This window comes from Canis lupus, chromosome 11 (genome assembly GCF_048164855.1).
Source record: "Canis lupus baileyi chromosome 11, mCanLup2.hap1, whole genome shotgun sequence".
Lineage (NCBI taxonomy): Eukaryota > Metazoa > Chordata > Mammalia > Carnivora > Canidae > Canis > Canis lupus.
Genome location: NC_132848.1, coordinates 51,183,985 through 51,207,464, shown reverse-complemented (window position 1 = coordinate 51,207,464; position 23,480 = coordinate 51,183,985). Strand labels below are relative to the sequence as shown.

Sequence of the window (23,480 nt, the reverse complement as noted above, 5' to 3'; positions counted from 1 at the left end):
GATGGAAGCTATGGACTTCCTGTTAAAAACCAAGCGCAAATCAAGAATGTTGGGCTTTAATGGCCTCTAGACAAATTGTCCTTGTGGTCCTCACCACAGTAGATTTGGAGGTTGAGGGATTAGGAAGTCTTTGACTGGTGGCTTTTACTTCTCCCATGAAGCATAAGGCAAAGTCATCAGCTGAAAGTATGGGAAGGGAAGATTAGCTGCAAAGTTCAGCAAGAGAGAAAGGTACTAACTAACCGTTCCCTAGAATGGGAGAACAAACTCTTTTGGGAATCATCCAATGATTGCCAGAAGCAGCTAAATGGCCATTGTGTTTGGTAGTCGTGAAGCTAAGGGGATACCTTTGAGCTAAAGCTTGTGATTTTTCTCACCCAATACCTAGCTGCTCAGGGGTAGAAGGCACAGTGAAATTGCTGGATTTAAGCAAGTTTGGGATTTTGCCAGATAAGTCATGCTAAGCCCCAAGGAAGCTAAGATTGTTTGAAAGATAGTATTTATAATGATGATGGACTCTCAGCCAGGTAAAGAGGACTCTGAAGACTAAAGAAGGCTGACAGATGGTGAAGAGGTGATGGGCTCACTGGATTGTAAGTCTCAATGGAGTTGCAGAGGGAACACAAAACCTCAGTGCTCTGTTGGCTAGAAGGCTAGAAGATTGTGGTGAGACAGTCTGAGGCTTGTGGTTGAGTTTCAGAAATGCCACAGTTACTGGGGCTGAAGAGGAATAGGATGACCATTGGAGTGGGGGTGGCTGAGTTGGGGTGGAAGAAAGTTGGAGTTGGAGGTAGGGAGGGCAGGGAACTGGGAGATCAGGGCGTTAGATGTGGAGGCTCCATGGATGTTACTGTTTCTTAGAATGAGGTCATGAATCGGAAACGATGAGCCAACAATTGGAATCTTCAACATGAGAGGGAAGAACAGGGAGGTCAGAAGAGGAGTAGTGGGTGCAGATGGTATGGTGAGATGGGGTCAGTGTCACAGGAGCTGGGATCTGGAAGGAAGGTGAAAGTGTAAAAAGGCTTGGGAATGTCAGTGGAGGCTAAGGAAAACAGGTCTCTGAGCTCTGGAGGGGCAGAAAGCTGCCTCCACCCAGGATGGCTTCAGGAGATGAGCAGACTTCAGAGGGGGCCTAGGGCACACAGGCTGAGGGTGTGTGGGGGTTGTCAAGGTGGGTCTGAGGTGACAGAGGCCCAATGGGAAGGCTTGAGGAGGAACAAATAGCAAGGGTTTGGATAAAGCTGGGCCCAGGAGTGATCAGAGCAGGAAGACCCTTGAGGACACATGTAATGGCTGAAGTACGTCGGGGATTAGCTAGTGGCTTGAGGAGAGCTCGGAGGAAAGAAAACATCTCAAACTACCATCTTGAATCCCTGGTTGGCAGTTTGGGGTTCTGGGGCGACGAGAGCCTTATCAGTCTAAATAAAGGCAGATGGTGGATGTTGAGCTGGTTTTGAGGGAGGTTCCCTCAGTGGCTCCTGAGGGAAGTTTCCAGAGGGAGGCAGCAGTGAGGGCAGGACAACTGCCAGGAGGTGAGTGTGGGTCACAGGCTCAGTTCACACTGCATCCCTTCAGACTGTTGTGGCTTCAGAGAGCAGCAGCCTCAGCGGGACATAAGTGTCTGGGCAGAGAGAACATCTACAGGAGATGGTTTGACCAGGAAGTGGTGGCTTGTCCCCTATTCCTGCTCATAAACAACAGGCTTCAAGTGTTCTGCTTTCTCGGATTGGACCCAGAGGAACCATCTCGGTGGGCTGCATGAACACTAGTTTCAAGGGGCCCCCGCAGGCCAAGGCTGGCTAGCGAAGACCCTAAGCAATGGTGGGTGCCAGCCCTCCGCCAGGTCCTGAAGATCAGCTGAGGGGTTTCTCCTTCCACACCCTTCTGGGGTACCTCCCTCGCGTCCCACGAGGAGCCACCCTGGGCATGGTTGGCATCTTTTCCCCACCCAGCGACCCTGTGAGGAAGGGGTGAGGGTCTCTATGTTGCCGATGCAAGCAGCTTGCTCAGTGTCCTCTAGCAAGTGGCAGATCCCTGACACCTCAGAACCTGTGCTCCTTTTGTGGCATCTCCCTGTCTCCCATTCAGTTCCTCATGCATTTAGGAGGCACCTGCCACGGCAGTCCCGCAGCTAGAAATCCAGGACACACTAGACACCTGAGGAGAGTTTCACAGCCTGCTTGTGTATCAGATCACCTTTGAAACCTACCCCCGTCGCCGCTCACCCACCTCAGATCTGATTTCATAAGTTGAGGGATGGAGCCCAAGAGTCCCCATTTTTACTTAAACAATATTCAAAAATGATAATTCTAGTTCTCACTTGTGTGGGGCCCTTTTGGGAGGAGACTGGTTTCCCTTTCTAGGCAGGCAAGAGAAGTGGGGTGGTCTAGCTTCGGTCACGGGCAGCTGGACTCTGCCTGAGGTATCCCTGCATATCTTCTATCCACCATCTCCGCCAGGGTATCTGAAACTCCACAGTCAGAGATTTCTTTCTTGGGATTGGGTTTCATCTCCAGCTAAAACGCAAATCCCTCTGGAGGAGTGGGGGGAAGCACATCAACTATTACAGGTTGAATCTGGGTAAGTTTGTCATGTCAACGCATTGGGAGAGCAAACAACAAGGAAAACGAATCCTTATTCAGGACCATTTTTTTCTTAGGTCTCAGCCCAGGCAAGTAACAGTGAGAAAACCAGACTGGGATCTGTCCTCTGGGAGCATCTAGAAGAGAAGCCAAGAGGAAAGGGGAGCAGGTCTAAAGGCAGTTCCCTGGCCTGGAGGGATAGGCCTGGCCGGGGTGGGTGGGGGGAACAAGAACACGCAGGAGATCAGAGGGTGCAGAAGCAAGGATGGCTCAATCACTAGACCAGCTATAGGAGCAGGAGGTGAGGGAGACGTGGGGAGGTGGCTCTGGAGTGGGGGCATGATGGATGAAGCTCTCCCCTTGACCTAGGGGTGTCAGGGAAGGCATCCTGGAGGATTTTGTTGACAGTGTGAAAGAAAAATCTGGTGCACCAGAGGGTGGTTACGAAATGAAAGGCACAGAGTGACAGCAAGAGCACAGGTACCTGTCTGTGCAGAGGACTATCCATTTGGGGGATGGGGCTGGCCAGGGGGTGAGGCCCAGGCCTTGCTGGGCTGTGCTGAGGCTGGGCTCTGGACATAGTCCCCATTCTTTGTTAGTTGTGCTTCCTTGCACTGCTTCAGCGGCAGTGGGAGAGGTGGGTGGAGGGCAGGACTGACGTGTCACTGCACCTGCAGACCTGGGGTACTGCCCTCACCAGGCCTTCCCTGCCCACCTCCCCGCCAAGAAATCTGCCCAGAGGCCTGCAGGGGAGGAAAAAATGATCCCTTCTACTCTTTTAGATTCTGTGTCTGGTCTATGAATTTAATTAACATAAGATGACCAGGAGGGAAAAAAAAACCAATTTAAATTACATAGGCATGTACAGTCAGGAGCCCCACAGAGATAGGAGACTCAAAAGGTGACCAGCCAGCTGCAGCTTATAGACCCTCCTGAGTAAGGAAGGGGCAGGGGCTTGGAGCTTCCGGAGGGTGAGGAGGCGACGCAGGGGAAAGGCAGAGCACGAAGGGTAAGGAAAGATAGTCGCCCAGCTCTGCAGATCAATCTCCCAGGGGAAAAGCTCTCACTGGCAGAGGTTCCCTTCCTAGCACTGAGAGGGAGACACCGGGACAAACGGCGCTTTCCTTTCTCAGCATGAATTTCCCTAGAAGAGGGTGAGTCTACTGTGTTTTCAGAGCTTCTCCTGTGTCTACACTTTCTCAGAATAAGCAGCTCAAAATGATCCGTATGCCAGAGAGGCATATTTGGGGTGGCCAGTTCTGCTCCCCTCAGGCCTCTTTCCCCTCCTGCTGCCCGTTGCACAGAACAATTTCTACAGAATAGACTGGGGTTTTAAAAGCCGTAATCAATCTGGATGGAAGGAGGGGTTATTCCCCGGGTGCGATGCCCGAGAGCCTCTAACTGCAGCCGAGGACCTGGCCTGCTCTTGCAGGGCATCTTCCTCTCAGAGGTGGCTGGGGACCATGGTGCCACTCTGGGCAAAATAAAAAGGCAGATTAAAAGAATTACAACCTTAACACACACACACTCACACACACACACACACACACACACAATTGAAAAAGAAAAGCCCAAGAACAACAGGAAGCTGAACAGGAAGTTCCCATAGAAGATGAAAATATTTGAGAGTCATGCTGAGTGCAGAGGCCGAGGGCAGAGGGGATTGCAGGGATACACGGCTGCGGAGGTGGTGGGCCCTGCCACCCTGGCCTGTAGCAGGACGCCTCTGGACCCGCTGGCCAGGCCCTGCCCACTCCCAGGGGCCCCTTAATTGGCACATGCACACACAGATCTGCATACACATGACAACTTTCACATGTGCTTGCTCAGATACGCCTGTGCAAGCTCATGCACACACATGCCCGTGCCAACTAACATGTGTGCATGGTGAACCTATTGATGCACCTAAACGCAAGACAACAGATACTCAGAGACACTTTGTGTGCAAAACTGTAAAGAAAGTGAAAGTTAGACTATAGGCCCTTCGTCTCACTCACTGTGTGTGGCCGCCTCCTTCCCAGGCATCCAGGCATCTAAGGTGTTTGGGGGCTGAGAAGTTTCTCACTGGCACGCTCCCCCTCACTCCCCAGGGCAGCCCTCCATGGACAGTCTCCTAGCTCTAACCTTCAGGATCTATACATCTCAAGATCCTTTTATTCTTTTAAAAATTAGGAGGATCCCAGTGAGCCTTTATTAATGTGGGTTACATCTATCAATATGGTGGCATTGTTTTCTACTTCTACAAATCTCTTCCATGTGCAGCTTTATAGAGGATGGCTGGATTGTCACAGAAGCTTCCTCATGAAATCTCTTTTGGGTGAGGTATATGAAGATGATCCAGTATCACAGAGATATATTTGAAAAGAGAGAGCCTCATGGATCCCGTTAGGCAGCATCTGACCTGTCTCCTAATGCTCCCTGTCCCCTGATCTTCATGCCCTTGTGGAATCCCATCCACGTGGGTGTGGGCTGGACCTGGTGACTTGCTTCTGAGGAATATGTACAGCAAAAGTGGTGGGATGTCACCTTGAAGATGACATCACAAAGACTGTAGCTTCCACCTTGAGTCCCCTCTCTTGCTCTCTCGCTCGGGGGAAAGTGAGCTGTGATGGTGCAAGGTGCACTGTGGGGAGGCCCGGCCAGCAAGGAACTGAAGGAGGCCTCTGGCCAATATCCTGAGTGATGAGCTGAGGCCTGTCCACAGCTGCGGCGGTGATTTAGGAGCAGGCCCTCCCCTAGGTGAGCCGTCAGATGAGACTGCAGCCCCAGCTGCCACCTTGACTGGTTGGAGATGCTGAGGAGAAGCTTCCAGCTAAGCCATGCCTGCATTCCTGACCTACTGGGAGTTACTGTGAGGTAACGTCTGTGGTTTTAAGCTGCTCAGTTCTGAGGTGTTTGAGGACACAGCGACAGATTACTCATAGGTCAGACCTCATGGAAAGGTCTTGGAGACCACAGGAGACCTCAGACCTCACCTCCTCTAGACCCATCTATCTTTACTTGCCCTGGGAGACTTCCCCATCAGTATCTGCTGTTCTTTCACCATCCTGCTCTCATCTGATATGGGAAGATGGCTGGTAAAGGAAGCAGGCCTGCATGGGGGGCTAGGGACAGGTTACGTGCAGGTGAGGTGCGGGGCAGTGCCTGCACGTGAGGTTGCTGCTCCTGATGGTGGACTTCCGGGCATTGTGCAGCTATTAAGGGGTGAATTTATTAATTCAGCTAATGATGGGAGAATGGCGGCAGGTTTCTAAATAGTGGTTTGTTCCCCTCACAGCCAGTCTCCACTCTGCCCACTGCCATCCCCGTGCCCTTTGGGGAATCAGACTGTGAGCTTGAAGCTCCTGTTCTCTGGGTGGTCTCCATCCCTAATTATCCTGTTTCCTCTACCATTTGGGTCACCACAAGGACAGCCAGAGTCCAGAACTGCTGGTGTCGCAGCTCTTTTCAGATGGAAAAGCTGAGGCAGGAAGAAATATTAGTGGTATCTAGTCAGGGACCCACCATCTATGATGGAACCCAAAAACCAATGTTCAAATGGACGAGGGATTCCTTGAACCCCCATCTACTGCATAGAACCAGAAGTGCCTGATCCCTTATAGCCTCCCAACACTGACAGTGATGCCTCACATTCTAGACTGCTTCGGGCTTTCCTCAGTGGCATGCACCATGGAGGATGGGGACCTCAGAGACCATCTGGGCATGCCTTCCTACTGCAGAGGAACCCATGGAGCCCCCGACCCAGGAGGTGATGGTACCAATCCAACGTCACCCAGCACACTGGAGGCAGTGACAGCACTGGAGTTTCCGACAAGGCTCCTACCACCCTCTCCCCTCCTCCAAATCTGATTAGAGCTTCATGTATGAGGCCTACCTCCCCCCACAGGCTGTAGGTTTGGGCAGGCTGTGCTGGGCTCATAGCACTTAGCACTCAGTAGAAGCTCAATAAATGTCTGAATGGATAAGGAGCCTGGCAAGCACTTGAGTTTGGTCCGTGGCCAGGATTAGGAAGTGAAGCTGTGGTTAGTACTAAAGGTTAGTTTCTGACAAGGTCAAGTTTAGAGGGTTAGTGTGTAGCCAGGATGAGGAAGTGAACCATAGGAAAGGACCAGGAAGTCAGGCTTTGTCGGGGGCCAACCAATCTCTGACAGGGATTAGAAGTCCGTAGGGTGGAAGTGGTGAGAGGTCAGCCTCCGTCTCTAGTTAGAGGCTCATTAGCCTCTCTGGTGCTTCTTGTAGCATCCCCGGCATCCCGAGGGCTCTGGCCTAGTCCAGAATGACCTGTATCCTGCACAGGGGATGGAGTCAGCTCGGGTGCCAGGACAGAGGGGCTGGTGAGAGGCACCGAGGATCTCACTCTCCGGGCTGGGGGCTGGGTGGCCTTGTGTCTGTGCTCAGCAACTGGCCAGGGACACAGACCCTTCTCGAAGAGACTTCAGACCCTTGGAGGCATTTCCTGTTTTCCAGTGAACTGAAAACTGGCTTCCTGCTTAGAATAGTCCATAGGGAGGGGTTCTTTGGCTGGTGGTGGGAGGGGTGTCTGTGGGTGGAGGATGCAGGCTGTGCCGGCCTCAAGGACCAGCTCTCCGGGCCCTGCTGGGAGGAGGTGGCATGGGGAAGAGGGGTGGGGCAGGAGAGAAGGAATTCCCAGAGGCCTCTGCCTGTTTCCTGGCCAGGCCTCAGCGCTCACATTCAAAGCTTTTTGAGAGAGCAACACAAATTGAATTCCACCAAACAATTGTATGTTTTCACACGGAGGTGACATTTCTCTGGGAAAAAAAGCAAAAAGCCTGCAGGACCTGTGTGGGGGCAGTGACCAGGTGCCCCATGGGTAGAGCCGGGCCTTTGGCACCAACTAGACGCAGATACAAATCGCAGGCTTGGGTCTGGCGTCTGCAGGGGCCTGCTTGTGTGGTTTGGACGACTTCCTGACCTCTCTGAGCCTCAGAGCCCTCATTCCTCAAGCTGGGGACCTAAACAGCACCTCCCCGGGGGCACAGTGCCCGCCTGGCCCTTGGCAGGCACACCGGAAGCCAGCCTCCCTCCCTCCAACAGAGCACAGCCATGAGAGGGGTGCTTGGGCGACAGGGCGAGCCATATCTGTTCCCACAGCAATCCAGTTTGCTCCCCTGCAGCCCAAATGCTCCCAGCTGCTGCTGCTGCCTCTTCCCAGATCCCCGCACCCTCCCCGCACCTCCTTTCCACACCTGCAGGTGCACCAACTCCCCACCCAGCTCCAGGAGCTCCTCATTGCCTCAGTGGGTGGTGATAGGATTTGGGAGGACAGACCTTCCTCCTTAGCCCCACCCACCTTGCCTTTGGCTGCGTTTATCCCCACCAGGCTAGACTCCTCCCCTGCCGAGGATCACCCAGGAGACCCCCACTCTACCCAGAGTCCACACAAGATTAAACACCTCCATGCACATCTTGGGTGGGCCATTTCGGCAAGGACATTAGCATGGACCACGGTTTTTAAGGAGGGGTGGCCAGGACAAGGTCTTCTGATCCTACCCCCACGGTGGGCCCAAGCTCACGGGGTGCTAAGTGGGAGGGCTGTAGGGGAAGACGGGGGAGGGGTGTCCAGCTTCACCCCTGCTTTGGTTTCATCCGCTGCCTTTTGTGTTACCACTGTCACCTCTTAAGGAGCAGAACCCACTAGGATGGGTCCTCAGGAGTGGATCCCCTTAGTGTAGCTAGAAGCCCTGGAGGTGGTAAGCACTAAGTCACGGAGGCTTATGCAGGTGTTTTGTCTTTTTTTTTTTTTAAGTAATCTTTTAAGTTTTTTTTTAAATTTAATTTTTTTAAAGATTTTATTTATTTATTCATGAGAGAGAGAGAGAAAGAGAGAGAGAGAGAGAGAGAGGCAGAGACACAGGCAGAGGGAGAAGCAGGTTCCATGCAGGGAGCCTGATGTGGGACTCGACCCCAGGTCTCCAGGATCAGGCCCTGGGCTGAAGGTGGCGCTAAACCACTGGGCCACCGGGGCTGCCCTATGGAGGTGTTTTGGTCAAGGGACGTCGGGACAAGCACATACTACTAACAATACCTGGGCTTTAACTTAAAAAAAAAATTAGCCCTACAATCTGGACCTCCATTCGTACTCTTGCTTCAAACGTTAGCGGAGGCCTTGACCTTCTTACACATTATACGATACACTTAATGGTCACATTTATTGCTTATAGCCTGTCAAGGCTCCACCCCCACATAAATTCTGTGTCAGGGCACCAATTTTCTTTTCTTTTTTTTTTAATATTTTATTTATTTATTCTTGAGAGACACACACAGAGAGACAGAGAGAGAGAGAGAGAGACAGAGACATAGATAGAGGGAGAAGCAGGCTCTGTGCAGGGAACCTGATGTGGGACTCGATCCTAGGACTCCAGGATCATGCCCTGGGCCGAAGGCAGGCACCAAACCGCTGAGCCACCCAGGGATCCCCCCAGGGCACTAATTTCCATCTGTTTGGTTTGAAGATGTTCTAGATGAATGGCTGGCACGTGGTAGGAACTCTATGAGTATTTGTGGAATACATTTGTGGAATAAATGAGTAAACGAACAGTGCTGTGTTATCCGACCTGGCCTGTCACTGGGTCTGACAATTTGGGCCATCATCGGTAGAATGGGCTTATTACAACAGAACAGTTTCACAGAGTTGTAAGGACTAAGTAAGTTACATAATTTCTGACTTCTCAGTTTTCTTCTCTGTAAAAGGGGGATAAATGGAGTATTAATTACCATATAAATGATCAACATCTAAATCATGTGCTTTTTGTGAGGCTTAAATGGGTTACTTACGTTTAGTGCCTAACACGATGTCTGGAACAAAGAAGGATGATGCATGTTAAATTTAAATATTTAACAACCCAAAGAAGGAAGCATAAATGGTGAGATTCTGGAACCGGTACCCAGCAAAGGGCCCCCTCAGAGCCTAGAGGGCAGTGGGTGGCCAACTGCTCCCCCGTGCAGAAGGCCTGAGAAGCAGTAAGGTTTATAACAGTTTACTCTGCATTTGGGTTCTAGAACTGAGGCTGACCTGACCTCAGTCCTCAGGCAGCCGTGACCGGATCTGATCAGGGTGGGCAGGGAAATATGATCTCTCCTGTCATCCATAAAGACAGCCTTCTACTGAGGGCAGGGCAGGGCAGGGCTCTCTGAGAGACTGTCCCACCTACAGAGACCGTCAAGCCACTTGGAAGGATTCCAGCGACCCTGACAATCTCATGTTGAAAAATGAAGTTGCAGCATTGCCCTGGGACTCCGGTCCCCCACCTGGGTCCTTCTATGCTACTCCAAGCTGAGTGTGGGTCTGGTATTTTTGCCGTAAGCATCTTTGTCATTGACATCTTTGCTGCAAGCATTTTTTGCCACATGACTAGTGAGCCATAAGACCATTTTGCTGTAAAAGATTAAAAAAAAATAACGGGTAGATGGTTTAGTTTTGTTTCTTCATTAATGCAATGTGCCCATTTTTATATTATTATTACTTTTTAAAAGATTTATTTATTTATTCTTGAGGGACACGGAGAGAAAGATAGGCAGAGACGTAGGCAGAGGGAGAAGCAGGCTCCATGCAGGGAGCCCAGTGTGGGACTCGATCCCAGGACCCTGGGATCACGCCCTGAGCCAAAGGCAGACGCTCAACCACCGAGCCACCCTGGTGACCCTATTTTTATATTCTATAAATCTTTGCCTTCATGATGGTCTATACAGCTACACAGAGTGTTGAACCCACATTTCCCATAGATCTTTGGGTCTCTGGCAACGGGCACATGACAATACGCCAGGAGCAAAGCGGTGTAAAAGGCCTTCACAGCTCTACACAAAGCTCAGTTATAAAGATGGATCCTAGTACTTGGAAACACATACCTCTCTCAGCGAAGGAAGACATTGCAGTGAAGAAAGAAAAAGTGAGACGCCCAATTAGGAGACAAACCTACCAGTGCGTGCACACACATATAGCATCCTAATATTAGGATGGAAAGGCTTTGAAGACAAGTACTTTTGTACAATCCACAAAATAAAATAAGTTATGTGAACAGTGTTGCCATGAATCTACACTATACATTTTGAATGTATTCAAATATTCTGAATTTCACAGAAAAGTCTTTTTAATGTTTTTATTCACGTTTCACTTTTTATGATGTCCTCTTTCATGAAAGTCTCTCTTGTATTTTTCATGATGTTTCTTTTACAGGAAAATTGCCTCATGGCTAATTAAGTTATGGGGTGAAGATGCTCGCAGCAAAGTTGCTGACTACCAAGCTGCCTGAACTAGCTGACTGGCCACCTGGAAGGCCCTTTTCTGCCTTTTGTCTGCCCACAGCCTCGTCATCCTTCAGTGCCCTCACCATTGCCTCCTCCAGGAAGCCTGCCTAGATAACACAAACCTAAACCTTTCTCTGGACTTCCCTGGAGTCATCTACAGAGCTTATCTTTGTCTCTCGTTTGCCTTATGCTGCTCTTCTGCATAGGCCGAGCCCATCTTCCACTGGTTGTAGGTTCCCTGAGCGCCAAGACCTTGTCTTCAGTTATCCCCCCTGCTCCTTCTCTGCCCCAGCGACAGTTCTTCACTGGTGGGGTGGGGTGTGTTGGTGCCCCAGGAGAGCCGAGGGCAGGCCACCTGGACGATGAGGGAAAAACCAAGCAGAGTGAGGACAGGACAGCAGTCATCAGCAGACCAGGCCACACTGCCGCGGTGCAGGCTGGGCTGTGACCAGAGCGCCTTGGGGAAGAGAAAGGATAGCGACAGTTCTAGATTCTGTGCTTTGGAACCTTTTATCTCACTGCCCTTTTGCAAGAGGACTTTGAGGTAGTAGGTCTTGTTATCACCATTTGATGACTGTGGAAACAGGTTTGGAAAGGCACGGTTGCCTGCCCAAGCGGAAGACGCTACAGCTGACCCTCTTGAGGTGGGCTCCCTGAACTGGTTTTTGTGATGCGTTTCCCTGGGTTCTTTTTGGTGATCTCAGTAGCTGCCAAAGGGGGAGGCTTAGTGGCTCCTTAACGACCTCGCAGACCCTGTTCTGAGACACATGGACATTTTATTAGCAAGCAGGCATAGAAGAGTCTTGTGGCCGTTCAGCAAGTTCCATGAAGTTCCAGCTCTGTCAGCCAGGGTGTTTCCAATAGTGCCTTGAAGAAGTGGTCCCCCCAGGTCAAATGTGACCCTGTGCCAGCCACACACTAGGTTGCTGTAGGAGTTAGGTAACCAAGGCTCCGCTAGGACAGCCAGGGGACACAGGCAGCTTACGGGACCCACCTGGGGTGCCATCCCCTATGGTGAAAGACAAAAGTCATCCTAGGGGGGTTTTGGCATGTAACAATTTTTTATCGACATATCATACACTTAGAAGTACACCAATCCGAAGGGTACAGCTCAGTGAATTATCACAAAGTGATCAGAGCTGTTTGGCAGCTCCCACTCAGAAAAACACAATTTAACCTGCATCCCAGAAGGTCTTTGGTGGCCCCTCCTACTCACTATGACCCCTGCCCACAAGGGCAACCACTAGCCTGAATTCTAGCAGCACAGATGATCTGTTTTGCTACTCTATGCAAATGGAATCATACAGTCTGCCTTCCTTTGTGCCTGGCTTCGTAAACTCTACATTATGTCGCCAGATTCATCTACGTTGCTGCACGTAGTTATAAATGATTCATGGCTCTCCAGAGTTCAACTGTGCAAATACTCCACAATTGATTTCTTATTCTATAGTTGATAGACTTTTCTGTTGAGTCAAGGGTAGTCATGTTTGGCTTTAGTAGTCTTTTTAGTAGCAAAAAATTTTCAAAGCAGTTGTAGCATTTTATACTCAAACCAGAAACACCGAAAGTTCCAACTGTTCCACATCCTTACTGAAACTTGAAAATGTCTGCCTTTTTTTTAAAGATTTTATTTATTTACTCATGACACACACACACACACACACACACACAGAGAGAGAGAGAGAGAAAGAGAGAGAGAGAGAGGCAGAGACACCGGCAGAGGGAGAAGCAGGCCCCATGCAGGGAGCCCGACGTGGGACTCGATCCCAGGTCTCCAGGATCACACCCCGGGCTGAAGGCAGGTGCTAAACCGCTGGGCCACTGGGGCTGCCCAATGTCTGCCTTTTGATTTAGTTATTCTGGCAGGCGTAAGTTGGCATTGCACGGATTTAAATTTGCACTGCCAGGATCAGTAGGGAAGTAGAAGGCTATTTCTTACATTGTGTTTCTTGTTTTTAAATGTGGAGATTTGTCCTTAAATATCTTTGCCCATCTGTTATCTCAAATATCACCAACGTCACCTTTCTAACATTCTTTATGCTAGTTAACAAGCCACCATTTTCCTTGAGAAAATATTTTCCTGGAATCCTTTATGCTAGTGACAAAACCTCCAGGTGTTGATGGGAGATAAGAGAGAGCAGAAGCACTTGTAGCAGGCTTCTGAAAACCAAAATAGAACAACAACAAAAAAAAGAGAACCACCACTATTTGATCAGCTGTCCATCCCTGGAGGAGATACTGACTGGCACAGCTGTCCCATCCTTCAGGTATTGCTTACAACCAATGTACCATAAGTGTAGTATCATCGCTGAGGCTAAAGGGCTGTTAAGTAAGAAACAGATTTCATAATATGGCGTCTAAGTCTTCTTTCCACTCCATCTCTGCCATCGCAAGCACTATGACAACGCATGTCACGTGGCTCAGTCATCTTATCCCATGGGGATCTTCAGGCTGCTGCTAACCCAAGCACTGGACTCTCTTCAGGTACAAGGAAATGGAGAAGGAGCAATGTGCTCATTGATTCTATAAGGAATCTCTTTGGCAGTTTCTCAGTTCAAGGGCAAAGCCACTCAAACAGGCTTCCCTGAAGTAGCTCTAGAAGTCATCTAAGCCTTGCCAGGAACCTGTGTCCACGGCTTCCAGGGACAGATCTACCAGTGCGTGGCTTTCTCTCCTGGAACGTGGCTGGGGGTGGGGACAGAGGTTCCAAACCAGGGATGCTGATCAGCAATTGACCTTTCTTATAGCTTCAATGTGATTTATGGAGTAGATAGATTTGGGAGGATGAGTTTCTTCACCTCCAGGACTTTGGAGCTGTCTCTTATGGGTCACCAGGCAAGGAAGGCGTAGGCTGGCCAGATTTCATTCAGTGACATGCTTGGAGAAGACTTCTGACTTTCCTAGAATAGTTCCTTTTATTTAAATTAATCAGACAAGCTGGCAAGATGTCTGCTTTTCCTTGGTCACTTACCTAGACACTTGCCTGAATCAGGGAGGAAAACATATATATATATAACTTTCTTGTTGAGAAAGTCTGGAGATCCCTGCTACATTTCCAGGCAGGCAGGAGACATTGCAGAGGGGAAACTGAGAGTACATTCAGGATGACATACCACAGTCATTGGCAGGCTTATGAGGAATCACTTTTGAGGGCTGAAATGGTGGCAGGTTGACCATCCCTTCACTGGAGGACGACAAACAGCAAAACCGCAATCACTTCCATGACTCTTAAAGAAGACAAAGCTTGGGCTAGTTGGCAATTTTCAGTGTACTCAAGAGTGTACTTTTGAGTTCAAATATTCTTGAAAACTCTGTGTTGGAGAAAGAAGAGGAGGAGGCTTGTAGATGCAGCAGCACGACAGGAGTGGAGTGTCAGAAAGGCACAAAGGAGGAACCGGAGAGCCCAGGAGCCACCATGATGACCACAGACACTGGCCAAGCAAGGGAGGCAGGCCTGAGCTAACACCCGGAGCCCCAGGGGTCAGCTGTGCTCCAGGCCCAGCCTGCAAGGGGTTCCAGTCTAGGAGGAGTTTCCTGGACACCAAAGGCCTGAGTTCTTCAAGCTTGACAAGGCTTGAATGGGCACTGGCTTCAGTGTTTGCTTCTCTAGAAAGACAAAAAAATGAGGGTGCTGCCTGCTTTACTTGTCTGTTTTCCAGCACTCCCAGGCAGATGGGGGTGGTTTTGCTCCACACCCAGACGGCCCAGAGCCGCATCTGATCTACTCAGGCCCCCTCCATCCCTGGGGTGGTAGACCAGAAGCTTAGAGGCAAGGCTGGGGCGAGCCATTATGGCCACTTGTACCCTTTGTGCATCTTCAAAGGGCAAGGGGAAAGCTGAAACCATGTCTAGGTTTTGGAATCTGGAATCTCTAGCGTACAGAGGGCACAAAAATCCATTGGTGCCACCCTGCCCCCTCACAAAGGAGATAAAAATGCTCACTGGAGCCCAGATATAAGATTTAACGCCATTGTATTTATTAGGTTCTGAAACAATACACATTCACATCCTTTTGAATACAGTACATTTGGCACAATAATGTTTACAATGAAATAACACTAATGAATGGCAAGAGATTAAAATTACATCCAGAAAGGAAAAAAAAATGTACAAATAAAGCATCACAATACAAAAAAAAAACCCTAAGATTGAATACATTTTATATTTAGCCAGAATTATTTTGCACATAATTTAAAAAGAGGTAATTTTTTAGCCTTTTTTTTTTAAAGCAAGAATGCATTTTTTTTTCACCTTTGGAGGAAAAAAATGATGTTTCCACTTCACAAAGTCCATAATGAGAGAACACAGGAGAACAGCTATCCTTCATATATTTTTTTGGCATTTTTTTTTTTGCACTCAAGAGCTGGATAGATTAGAAAGAAATGTAACAGTGCGTCCGCTTCCTAACCCTTGTGAAAACTGAAAGGAAACAATGAATACTCAAGGAACACACAAGCTTTTTTCTATAGACGACATGGGATTTGAACCTGCCCGTGTGAGAACTTGATCAGCTCTGGCCCCGAGCAGGAGGTGTCCCAGCCAGCCCAGCTTTGGTGCCGAAAGGGGGCATCTCTGGGCCAGGCACCCCGCGAATGAATGCCTGGAGCTGCCGGGTGGAATGTATTGTTTGACTTTCCAGCAAAAATGCCAGTTGTCCTGTAGGAAGGGCCCAAGCGCTGCTGACAAGGGAACACCCCCGAGGCCTTGATGCAGGCCGCTTGGCATTGCAGTTAGAGCTTGCTTGGTTGTTCCAAGTTCCTCATGGTGAAGGAAGCAGAGGAAAAACAGAGCAGTAGTGATGCATGAGTATGACGGGCAGTATTGTCATGTCTTCTTAAAAAATGAGATGATGCCACCATGAAGATGTTTCTGTGCTTGTACTCAACTCCAGAAGATAGTCTCTCCCCAGTATGTCAAGTTACCGAAGATAAATTAAGTTAATCTACTGTTCTTCATCACTTCACTGGTACGCCAAACACACAGATTGATATAGTATAATATTTGAAATTATCATAGGAACAGATAATAATTACACCTGAGTTTTTAAAAAATTAAAATCAAAAGAGAACTGAATGTCATCGTTAGTAACAAAGGCTATGACCAGCCAGATGCAAATATGGACACCAGCTTTCTATGGGCTCGAGCCAGTCACCGTCCAAGCTTTGAAACCACCATCAGAAACATTCCTTTCTCTTCCCCATCTCTATCAGGGCATAATAGAGCACAGGAGAACCAGATGTGAGATTTAATTAGCTTAATATATGTTTACATCTTTTGAAATAACCCAAAATGAAATAAACAACATAAAGGACTCCTCCCCACCCTCCAGAAAGAAAGAAACACACCTTATCTCTCGGTAACTTGAACCAATACGCTTACAGAGTATTGCACCTGGACATTATTATAATTATTCTTTCATAGACTAAAGTTTTATAATATGCCTGAACATGCAGCAGTTGATACCTCTAAATTCAATGAATTAATTCCACAGGCCTTGCAGCAAACACTATATACAAAAAATCTCAAATGTACAAAGGGCAAAAAGCTTCATTAGTGCCACTTTGCCACTCACAAGTATATATATTTAGGGGCAGCTGGGAAATCCACGTGCAACAGTTGGAATGGATTCCATTCCCTGCTAAATCAGTTCAGTAAAATAGATAATCAAATGACCTCTGGGAAACATATACACAAAGCCACAGAGAACCCTTGGAAATCAAAGAATGTAACACTGTTAGCATATCTACAGGAGGTAACATCACATCCATTAAATAGTGTCCACATGAGTTGCCACCGCTGGTCGCACAGAAACACGACTCCAAGTACATCGGGCCACATTGTCAGTTTTCAGACAAGTTGCTCTTCTGTCTCTGGACACCCTCCACATAACCCATGTTTAGCCTCATTCTGCTTGTCTCAAAAGCAGATATTTCATATTTCACTTTACACGTGTAATGTCTAAAAACCACGACACAGTAGTACTACCATTTTCGTAGAAGTGCGCAAAAAGAACACACCGTTGCGGGAAATAAATAGAGCGTATGCTGGGAGCATAGAATGAAACTGGAAGGAGAATTTGGGAGTGAGTTTCACTAGAACCTCAGGGTCTGGGCCATCGCTGGGGTGGCCTCTGTGTTTAGGCAGAACTTGAAGAATGAGGAACACTACTAGTTTCCTTCTCTCTCAATTCTTCCGGCCCCCAAGTGCCATGAAAGCATTAATAGCATGAACCTTGGACAGTTGGTTTCTCATTGTATATTAGCCCTTTAATATCTACCTGCATTAATATTGGAATTTATATCTTTTGGCCAATCAGAAAGCCAATTCACGAATAGATTTTTCAAATGTTAATCGAGTTCAAAAGCAAATTTCTTTTTCTACAAAGAGTGGTTTCTTCCATGAGATCCGTGCTCTCACAACTTTGGCATGGCCCAAAGCTAAAACCAGAGCAAGCAAGAACGAGCCATTCCAAGGTAGCCAACCCGTGCACCTCGAGGCCTGTCTCCTTCACAGCAGGTCCCGACGGCACCCACCCCCCAAGCTGGAGAAGCACACGTCTCTCCCGGACAGAAGGGTGGCAGGCGGGGGAAGGAAGGACGGAGAAGTGAGAGTTGTCGGGACCCTCGATCCAATTGCAGAGCCAGGGTCTTCTTATTTGCTTGTTTTTTTCATGTGGGTTGCTCTTTGAAGTAAAAGAACTGAAGTTGTGTCACTGCTGGGGGCCCCCGAGGAATGGAGACAGGCTTGCCGATGGACCAAACACGCGGTGTGTCCAGCTGGCTACCGACCCTGCGCACTTCTGCACTACCGGTGAGATAAGAACCAAGAGTTCCTCTGGTCCCCGGGTAGAAGAGGGAGGAGCCAGCCTGGGGTAAGGGAACGCAATAAATAGAGGGCAGACGAGGGACTTGGGCTCTGGAGAACAGGTGAAGCAGTTCAAGGCCTTCTGAGCCTCCAGAAACAGGACTCTCCTCGGCACCCCTTCCTGCAGCATCACCAAAGTCCACCTGGAGCAGCTTCTTAGGGCATCAGGTCTTCACCAAAGTAGGAGAAGCCTTTGAATTCCTCCTGGTTGATCTGCTTCACAATTGCTTCATCCACAAGCGTGAGTACTGGCTCTTCCCGGGTAAAGTCTTGGTCAAAGTTATTGACGTCTCTTTTGGTTTTCTGTGAGAAGAAAAGAGAAAGCACTGACTCCAGGCTGACCTTCCTCCCCACGGCCCCCCACGGGGAGTGGGCATCACACTGACCAGCCTCTCACCAAAGCAGGCCGCTAGCTACCGAGAGCAGACGCAGGGCTGCTCCGATGAGGTCACGATGGATGGCCCCAGGACCAGGAGGTGGCAGAGGACTTGGAAAGGAAGAATGAGTCCAGGTGAGAGGGAAGAAGGGGTGAGACGGGATGATGGAAAAGCAGGGAAGTGGGATTCCCACAGACTGTTGTGTGGGGGGTAGCGTGCGTGTGTCTGGGAGAGTGGGATGCGTAGTTCTGATCTCACACTTCCCCTCCTAGTCTAACCCTCTGGCTCCATCGAGACCTCCATCTCTGTGACCCAGGGAACAAACTCGAATCTCCCTCCCACAGAGTCTCCAAGGCTCTTTCTTCTCTAGAGGTAGACCTCCATAAACTTCCCAGGTCTGCTCCATGTGACATCCTCTCTGTAAGGAGGAGGATGGGGGGGGGGGGGGCGGGAGGCCATCTTCTGGGAGGCCTTCCTCCATCCCTACCTGCACCCACTAAGAGCCTTATTTTCCACTCTTACATTATTTCTATGATTACGCTCAACACGCTGACTTGCAATGAGTTGTGTGTGTTTGTCTTGACCTAGAGCTCCCTACAGGCAGGGCTCTTAGCTTATTCAGCTTTGGGTTCCCAACAATAAGCATCTACCAAATGAATGGACACGTGAAAAAAAATCCCACCACTGACTCCCCAGCTCAGAAGGACCCATACCCAGTTGGAGGCCCAAGTTCCCAAAGTAGGGCTTGTGGTCCATGGCGGGTGGAGGGCAGCAACCAAACAAATCCTGGTTTGGGGAGAGAATCTGAGAGCGTAAATGATGCTCTCCGCCTCCCGGGACTTCCAGTGCATTTGGGAGCCAGTGTTCCTGTCTAGAACATACCCTGCAATAGTTAGGAAAACTTTCACGGAGAAGTCAGGACTTGGCTGGGACTTGAAGAATGAGTTACAGTTGTGTTGGCAGAGATGGGACGAGGTCACCTGGGCAGGGAGATGGGGCAAAGGTGGGGGGTGGGGCAGGACCACGGGAGATGTGGAGCAGGACAAGGGGGTCAGCCAACTGCTTGGGGCAGAGCCGGGCATGGGGATGGAGGGAGACACGGTGAGTCCAGCTGCAGGGGCCTCTGCTGCCAGCTCCCCGGCCCGCAGGACATGGCTCAATGCCCATGGGCTTGCAGGAGCTCCTGCCGTACTCTTCCAGGCACTGCTTAACTGGTGTTACCAGGATTAGTGACCAAGGTGACAGAGTAAATCTTAGTGGAAAGATTAGCATTATTATTTGTAGGAAGAATAATATTAATATATGCTTTGTTCTGTGGAAACTAGTGACCTAAAAGATGTTAATAATTAGTCTGTGAAAAAAAGTGGTTTTGAGACAAAGCTATTTTTGCACCCAGCTCTTGGAGATTTGCCACCTACGCTGGTGGATTAAAGCCTCTGTCCTAGAGTCAAGAAACCTGGTTCACTTTGCTTAGGACAGCCTTCCTCAAACGTGACAGGAAACTTTTTTTTTTTCCTTCCTTTTCTCTTTTTCCTGAATAGCTTCTCCACACCTCCCTCAGGAGCAGCATTCTGCAGGACACAGTTTGGGAAGCGTGCAGCTCTATAGTTTACGAAGCAGCTTCCCATTCGTTTCCTTACTTGATCCTTGGAACACGCAGGTACTGTTATCCTGATTTTACAGATGAGGAAACCGTGGCTCAAAGAGATTTGGTGACTTGACCAGGGTCACCCGATTAGCTAAGAGCAGAGTCAGGGTCAAAGCCAGGTCTCTGCATGATGCTGCATGGAACGTCGGGAGAGCTGGTCCCTGGAGAAGAGCAAAGACATGGCAAGAATCGAAGCCCACCAGGAGACATTTAGGCCAGGCTGCTGGGCTCTAATGGAGCCAGAATGGCCTGCCAGCGGGCAAGCCTGGCAGGAGAGGCTGTGGGTTGGGGCGAGAGTGGGTGACCGACACTGGGCGAGCCCAGCATGTTTGCAGATCACCCCAGGCTGAGGTCAGAATCGGGTGCTTAGCACAGAGCAGGGAGGAGCAAATCTTTCAGCTCATCATCAGTCCTGCTTGGTGTGTTTTCTCTGGGCTTCAGCCACATAGTCAGTAGGTCTCGGAGACCTTGGAGGGGAGACAAAAGAGATGGAAACAGGACCAGAAATGGAAGGATGTGAGTGTTGCCCTTGAGATGGGGAAGCAAAGAAGTGGCTTAGTCACTTCTACCAGGAGGCCTGGCTCCTGGGCAGGAGGATGATCTGGTCTCCACCTCTGGTGTGTACACCGCAAGAGGCAAAGGGGGCCTTGTGTGGACAGGAACTTCTGCGATGAATACCAAGCCCATTGCCACAGTGACATGGGAGGCCTGGTGCCTGGGGAAAGGGTGTGCTGATGCCTCTTCTGAACATCTCTGTCCAAGGAGGGATGGATCACTCTGACTGAGGAAGGGGTTGCTGTGCTGGGTAAAATGAGTCTAGAAGGAGGAGCAGGGTAGGGGAGAGTGACTTGGGAAGCACTAAGCATCATCCCAGAAGGTGACCAGGAGGTACCCTCACTGGTGGGCAGGCAGGGATGGAGAGCTGCAGAAGGGGTGGTAGTAGCTGGGTGAAGGGGAGAGGCAGGAGGGACTAGGGTGGGTGGAAAACTTTTGTAACATCGCCAAGGGTGGGCCATGCCTGGCTCTCCGGTATCTGTGGAAGCAGGGACCCCTCTTTCCCGGCTCCTGCTCGCTGCTCATGCATGAGGGGAGCAGGTGTACAGAGAACCTCGGGAAATCTGGAGCTGCTCTGGCATCGCTCCTCCCCGTGTATCTACTGCTTGTGCTTCACTTTGCAGTCATTAGTGTCCATTAGTCATGGAAACCGGTTTCATTTCCAGAGGTAAGCCGAGCATGGCGGTGGGGCCAGATTCCACAGGCTGTCTGAATTCCCCCACTTGCTGACTGTAGACCCGGGAACCAGATTCAGTGAAGCTCAGCTAGGGGTGTCCTTCCCAGAGGACCTCTGGCTCCATTTCATGCAAGTCTGGGGAGCCATCTAGTTCAGCTCTGGGCTTTCCAGGGGCCACAGAATCCTCAGTAGCATTCGAGTGACTGTGCCACTCTTTAAGAACTCTATAGAAAAATATCCTTGCCTAGCGCAGGCCTTTCCAGATCCTTAGAAGCATTTTAGGTGTATGTCCATTATTCCCAATTCAAAAAGCCAACATCCCCACTATGTGCAATTCCTGACTATTAGCCTTAGAGACTTGAGAAGTTTTCCAAAGCAAATGGCTCTGGGAAACACCATCCGCTATTAGCAGCATGGAGACAGCATGCACAGCATCCTCCAATTTATTACTTATTACTGTTATTTTTTTAAAAAATGTATTTACTCATGAGAAGCACACAGAGAGTGGCAGAGACACAGGCAGAGGGAGAAGCAGATTCCCTGTGGGGAATCCGATGTGGGACTAGATCCCAGGACTCTAGGATCACACCCTGAGTCAAAGGCAGACGCTCAACCACTGAACTATCCAGGCATCCCAGCATCTTCCAATTTAAAGAGGATTGGGGATTACTTTATTCACTGATTTTATTCTTTGAAAAGCTTCTGCCTTCCTCTAAGCAAGCAGAAGACTCAACTTCAAGATGGGCAAAGCCTGACAGATACTCCCTGTTTGCCTGGATCCTTGGTCAGCCCATAAATCTCCCCTAAAATATAAATGTCAGACTCTTAGCCTGCACAGTGGAGCCTGAAAGGTGATCTGGGACCTCTTCAGACCTTATCTCCTCCAAAAAGCCCTTCCCATATCATCCTTGTCCCACACTCGGGGTGGGGGGGGGCGACACAGAGTAGGGTAGAGAGCGCTGGCTGCCCTCTTATCCTGGGATTGTCCCTTCCTGATTACATGATACTTTGTCAAGTCACTCTTTGAGACTTAGTCTTTTCATCTGTAAAACGGAGGTAAAAAGGCTGCCTTGAGGACTCCATGAGATGTCAGATGTTAGGTGCCTGATTGGAGATCCCAACATATAACGGGCCCCCAATAAAGGCGCCTCCAAGTCTTAGCACCTGTGTGCCATGGGCACGCATCAGGTACAGCTTGGCTGTTACCAACACAGTCTGTGGGATCTGCCCATTGATGCCATGAGCTTCTCGAAGGAGGGACTGAGTCTTACATTTCTCTGTATGCCTCCAAATGCTGAACTAGTGCAGAGCCACTGTCTACCTGACCTCCCAGTGCTTTTTCCAGAGATTGAGATTCTTCCAATGGTACCCAATAGCTCTTGGGAAAAATCCTGGGGTCTCAGGTCCTTCAGGGTCTCATCCTCACCTAATTGCCCACTTCTTCTAGGCGCTTGTGCACCATGAGGTTCTCTGGATTCACTCACTGGCTTCCCTGACTCCAAGCCTTTGTATAGCTAATCCTTGGCCTGCAAGCCCCTCTCCCAATCCCATCTTCGGCCCCACGTCCTCATCACCCAGCTGAATTTCTCACCTTTCCCATTCCGACTTAGATGCCCTTCTTTCAAGCAGTCTTCCTGTCCTTCCATGCCTCTTATGGGTGGCCCGTCATCTCTCCTAACTCATCACAGCACGGATCACACGTATCCTCCTCCTTTTTGACTAATCCATGAGCCCTGGGGACAAGGACTGGTTTGAAGTCACCTTCCATCCCCAGCCTAGTGCCTTGTCCAGCACACAGTGAACGCTCAATAAATATCTGTTGGAAAAGGAGTGAATGCACCTCTCTTGCTGCTACTGTATCTACAGCTGGTAAAGCGCTCTGGATTTAGGACCACTGGCAGCTGTTAGACCAGAGGGGCTTTTCATTTGGGGGAGTGTGCAGGCCAAGTGGTGAGATGGCTGACATCTGACCCACGCGGGGCCTAGAGCAGGGAGGCCCAGAGAAACAGGTAGACTGAGGCCTACCTAGTTCATGGGGTTTCCTTCCTGAGGAGTGGTCAGCTTGGGGCATGGGGCTTCCCTGATGGCTGGCACGAGACAAACACAAACAGGTTCAGCCAGAGTTCGGGAAATTTCCATCAAGACGGATGGGCTAAGGGCAGTTTCTGTCACTACCCCTTGTGGATGATGTTACAGGAAAGGACACTCCCGTTCCCTCTGGCATCCCTTCAGAGACAAGGCCTGGGCTTTGAGGGGTCTGGGGCTAACTCTGGGGGAAGGGCACATCTTTGGTATCTGTGATGGGGGAGTGAGGTAGTTCATGGAAACAGTTACGGGTCGCTCCAGATCCCTGGAGAAGGTGCATCCGAGAAGCTGAGCCACTGGGCCTGCCTTGTAAGTCACCAGAGGCGGCTGAGGGCTTGGGGATCAGCCGGCCGTGGTAGCGCTTGGACCTCAGCACGGACGTGGGCAGACGGCCCGAATGCTCGCTTCCTGTCTGGCTGATGCAA

General features: G+C 49.7%; 1 protein-coding gene and 1 long non-coding RNA gene across 4 annotated transcripts in view; one reads left to right on the top strand and one right to left on the bottom strand.

Annotated features, from left to right (window-relative positions):
• The first annotated feature begins 922 nt into the window (after positions 1-922).
• Positions 923-15,712, top strand: LOC140600167 (uncharacterized). 2 transcript variants are annotated; one of them, XR_012003356.1, is made up of 4 exons: positions 923-5,441; positions 6,223-6,333; positions 9,059-9,250; positions 10,780-15,712. It is a non-coding gene; the product is annotated as an uncharacterized lncRNA (long non-coding RNA). The 2 variants fall into 2 exon arrangements; XR_012003357.1 differs by lacking the exon at positions 6,223-6,333 and having other exon boundaries at positions 10,780-15,635.
• PRKCE (protein kinase C epsilon) overlaps positions 14,806-23,480 on the bottom strand; it is a 487,671-nt gene continuing 478,996 nt past the window's right edge. Inside the window, exon 15 of one of the 2 annotated variants that reach the window (XM_072768230.1) lies at positions 14,806-18,017. In XM_072768230.1, the coding sequence (XP_072624331.1) occupies positions 17,871-18,017 (147 nt within the window). In that variant the 3' untranslated portion in view covers positions 14,806-17,870. The remainder of the gene's footprint in view (positions 18,018-23,480) is intronic. The other variant, XM_072768231.1, reaches the window with a different exon arrangement.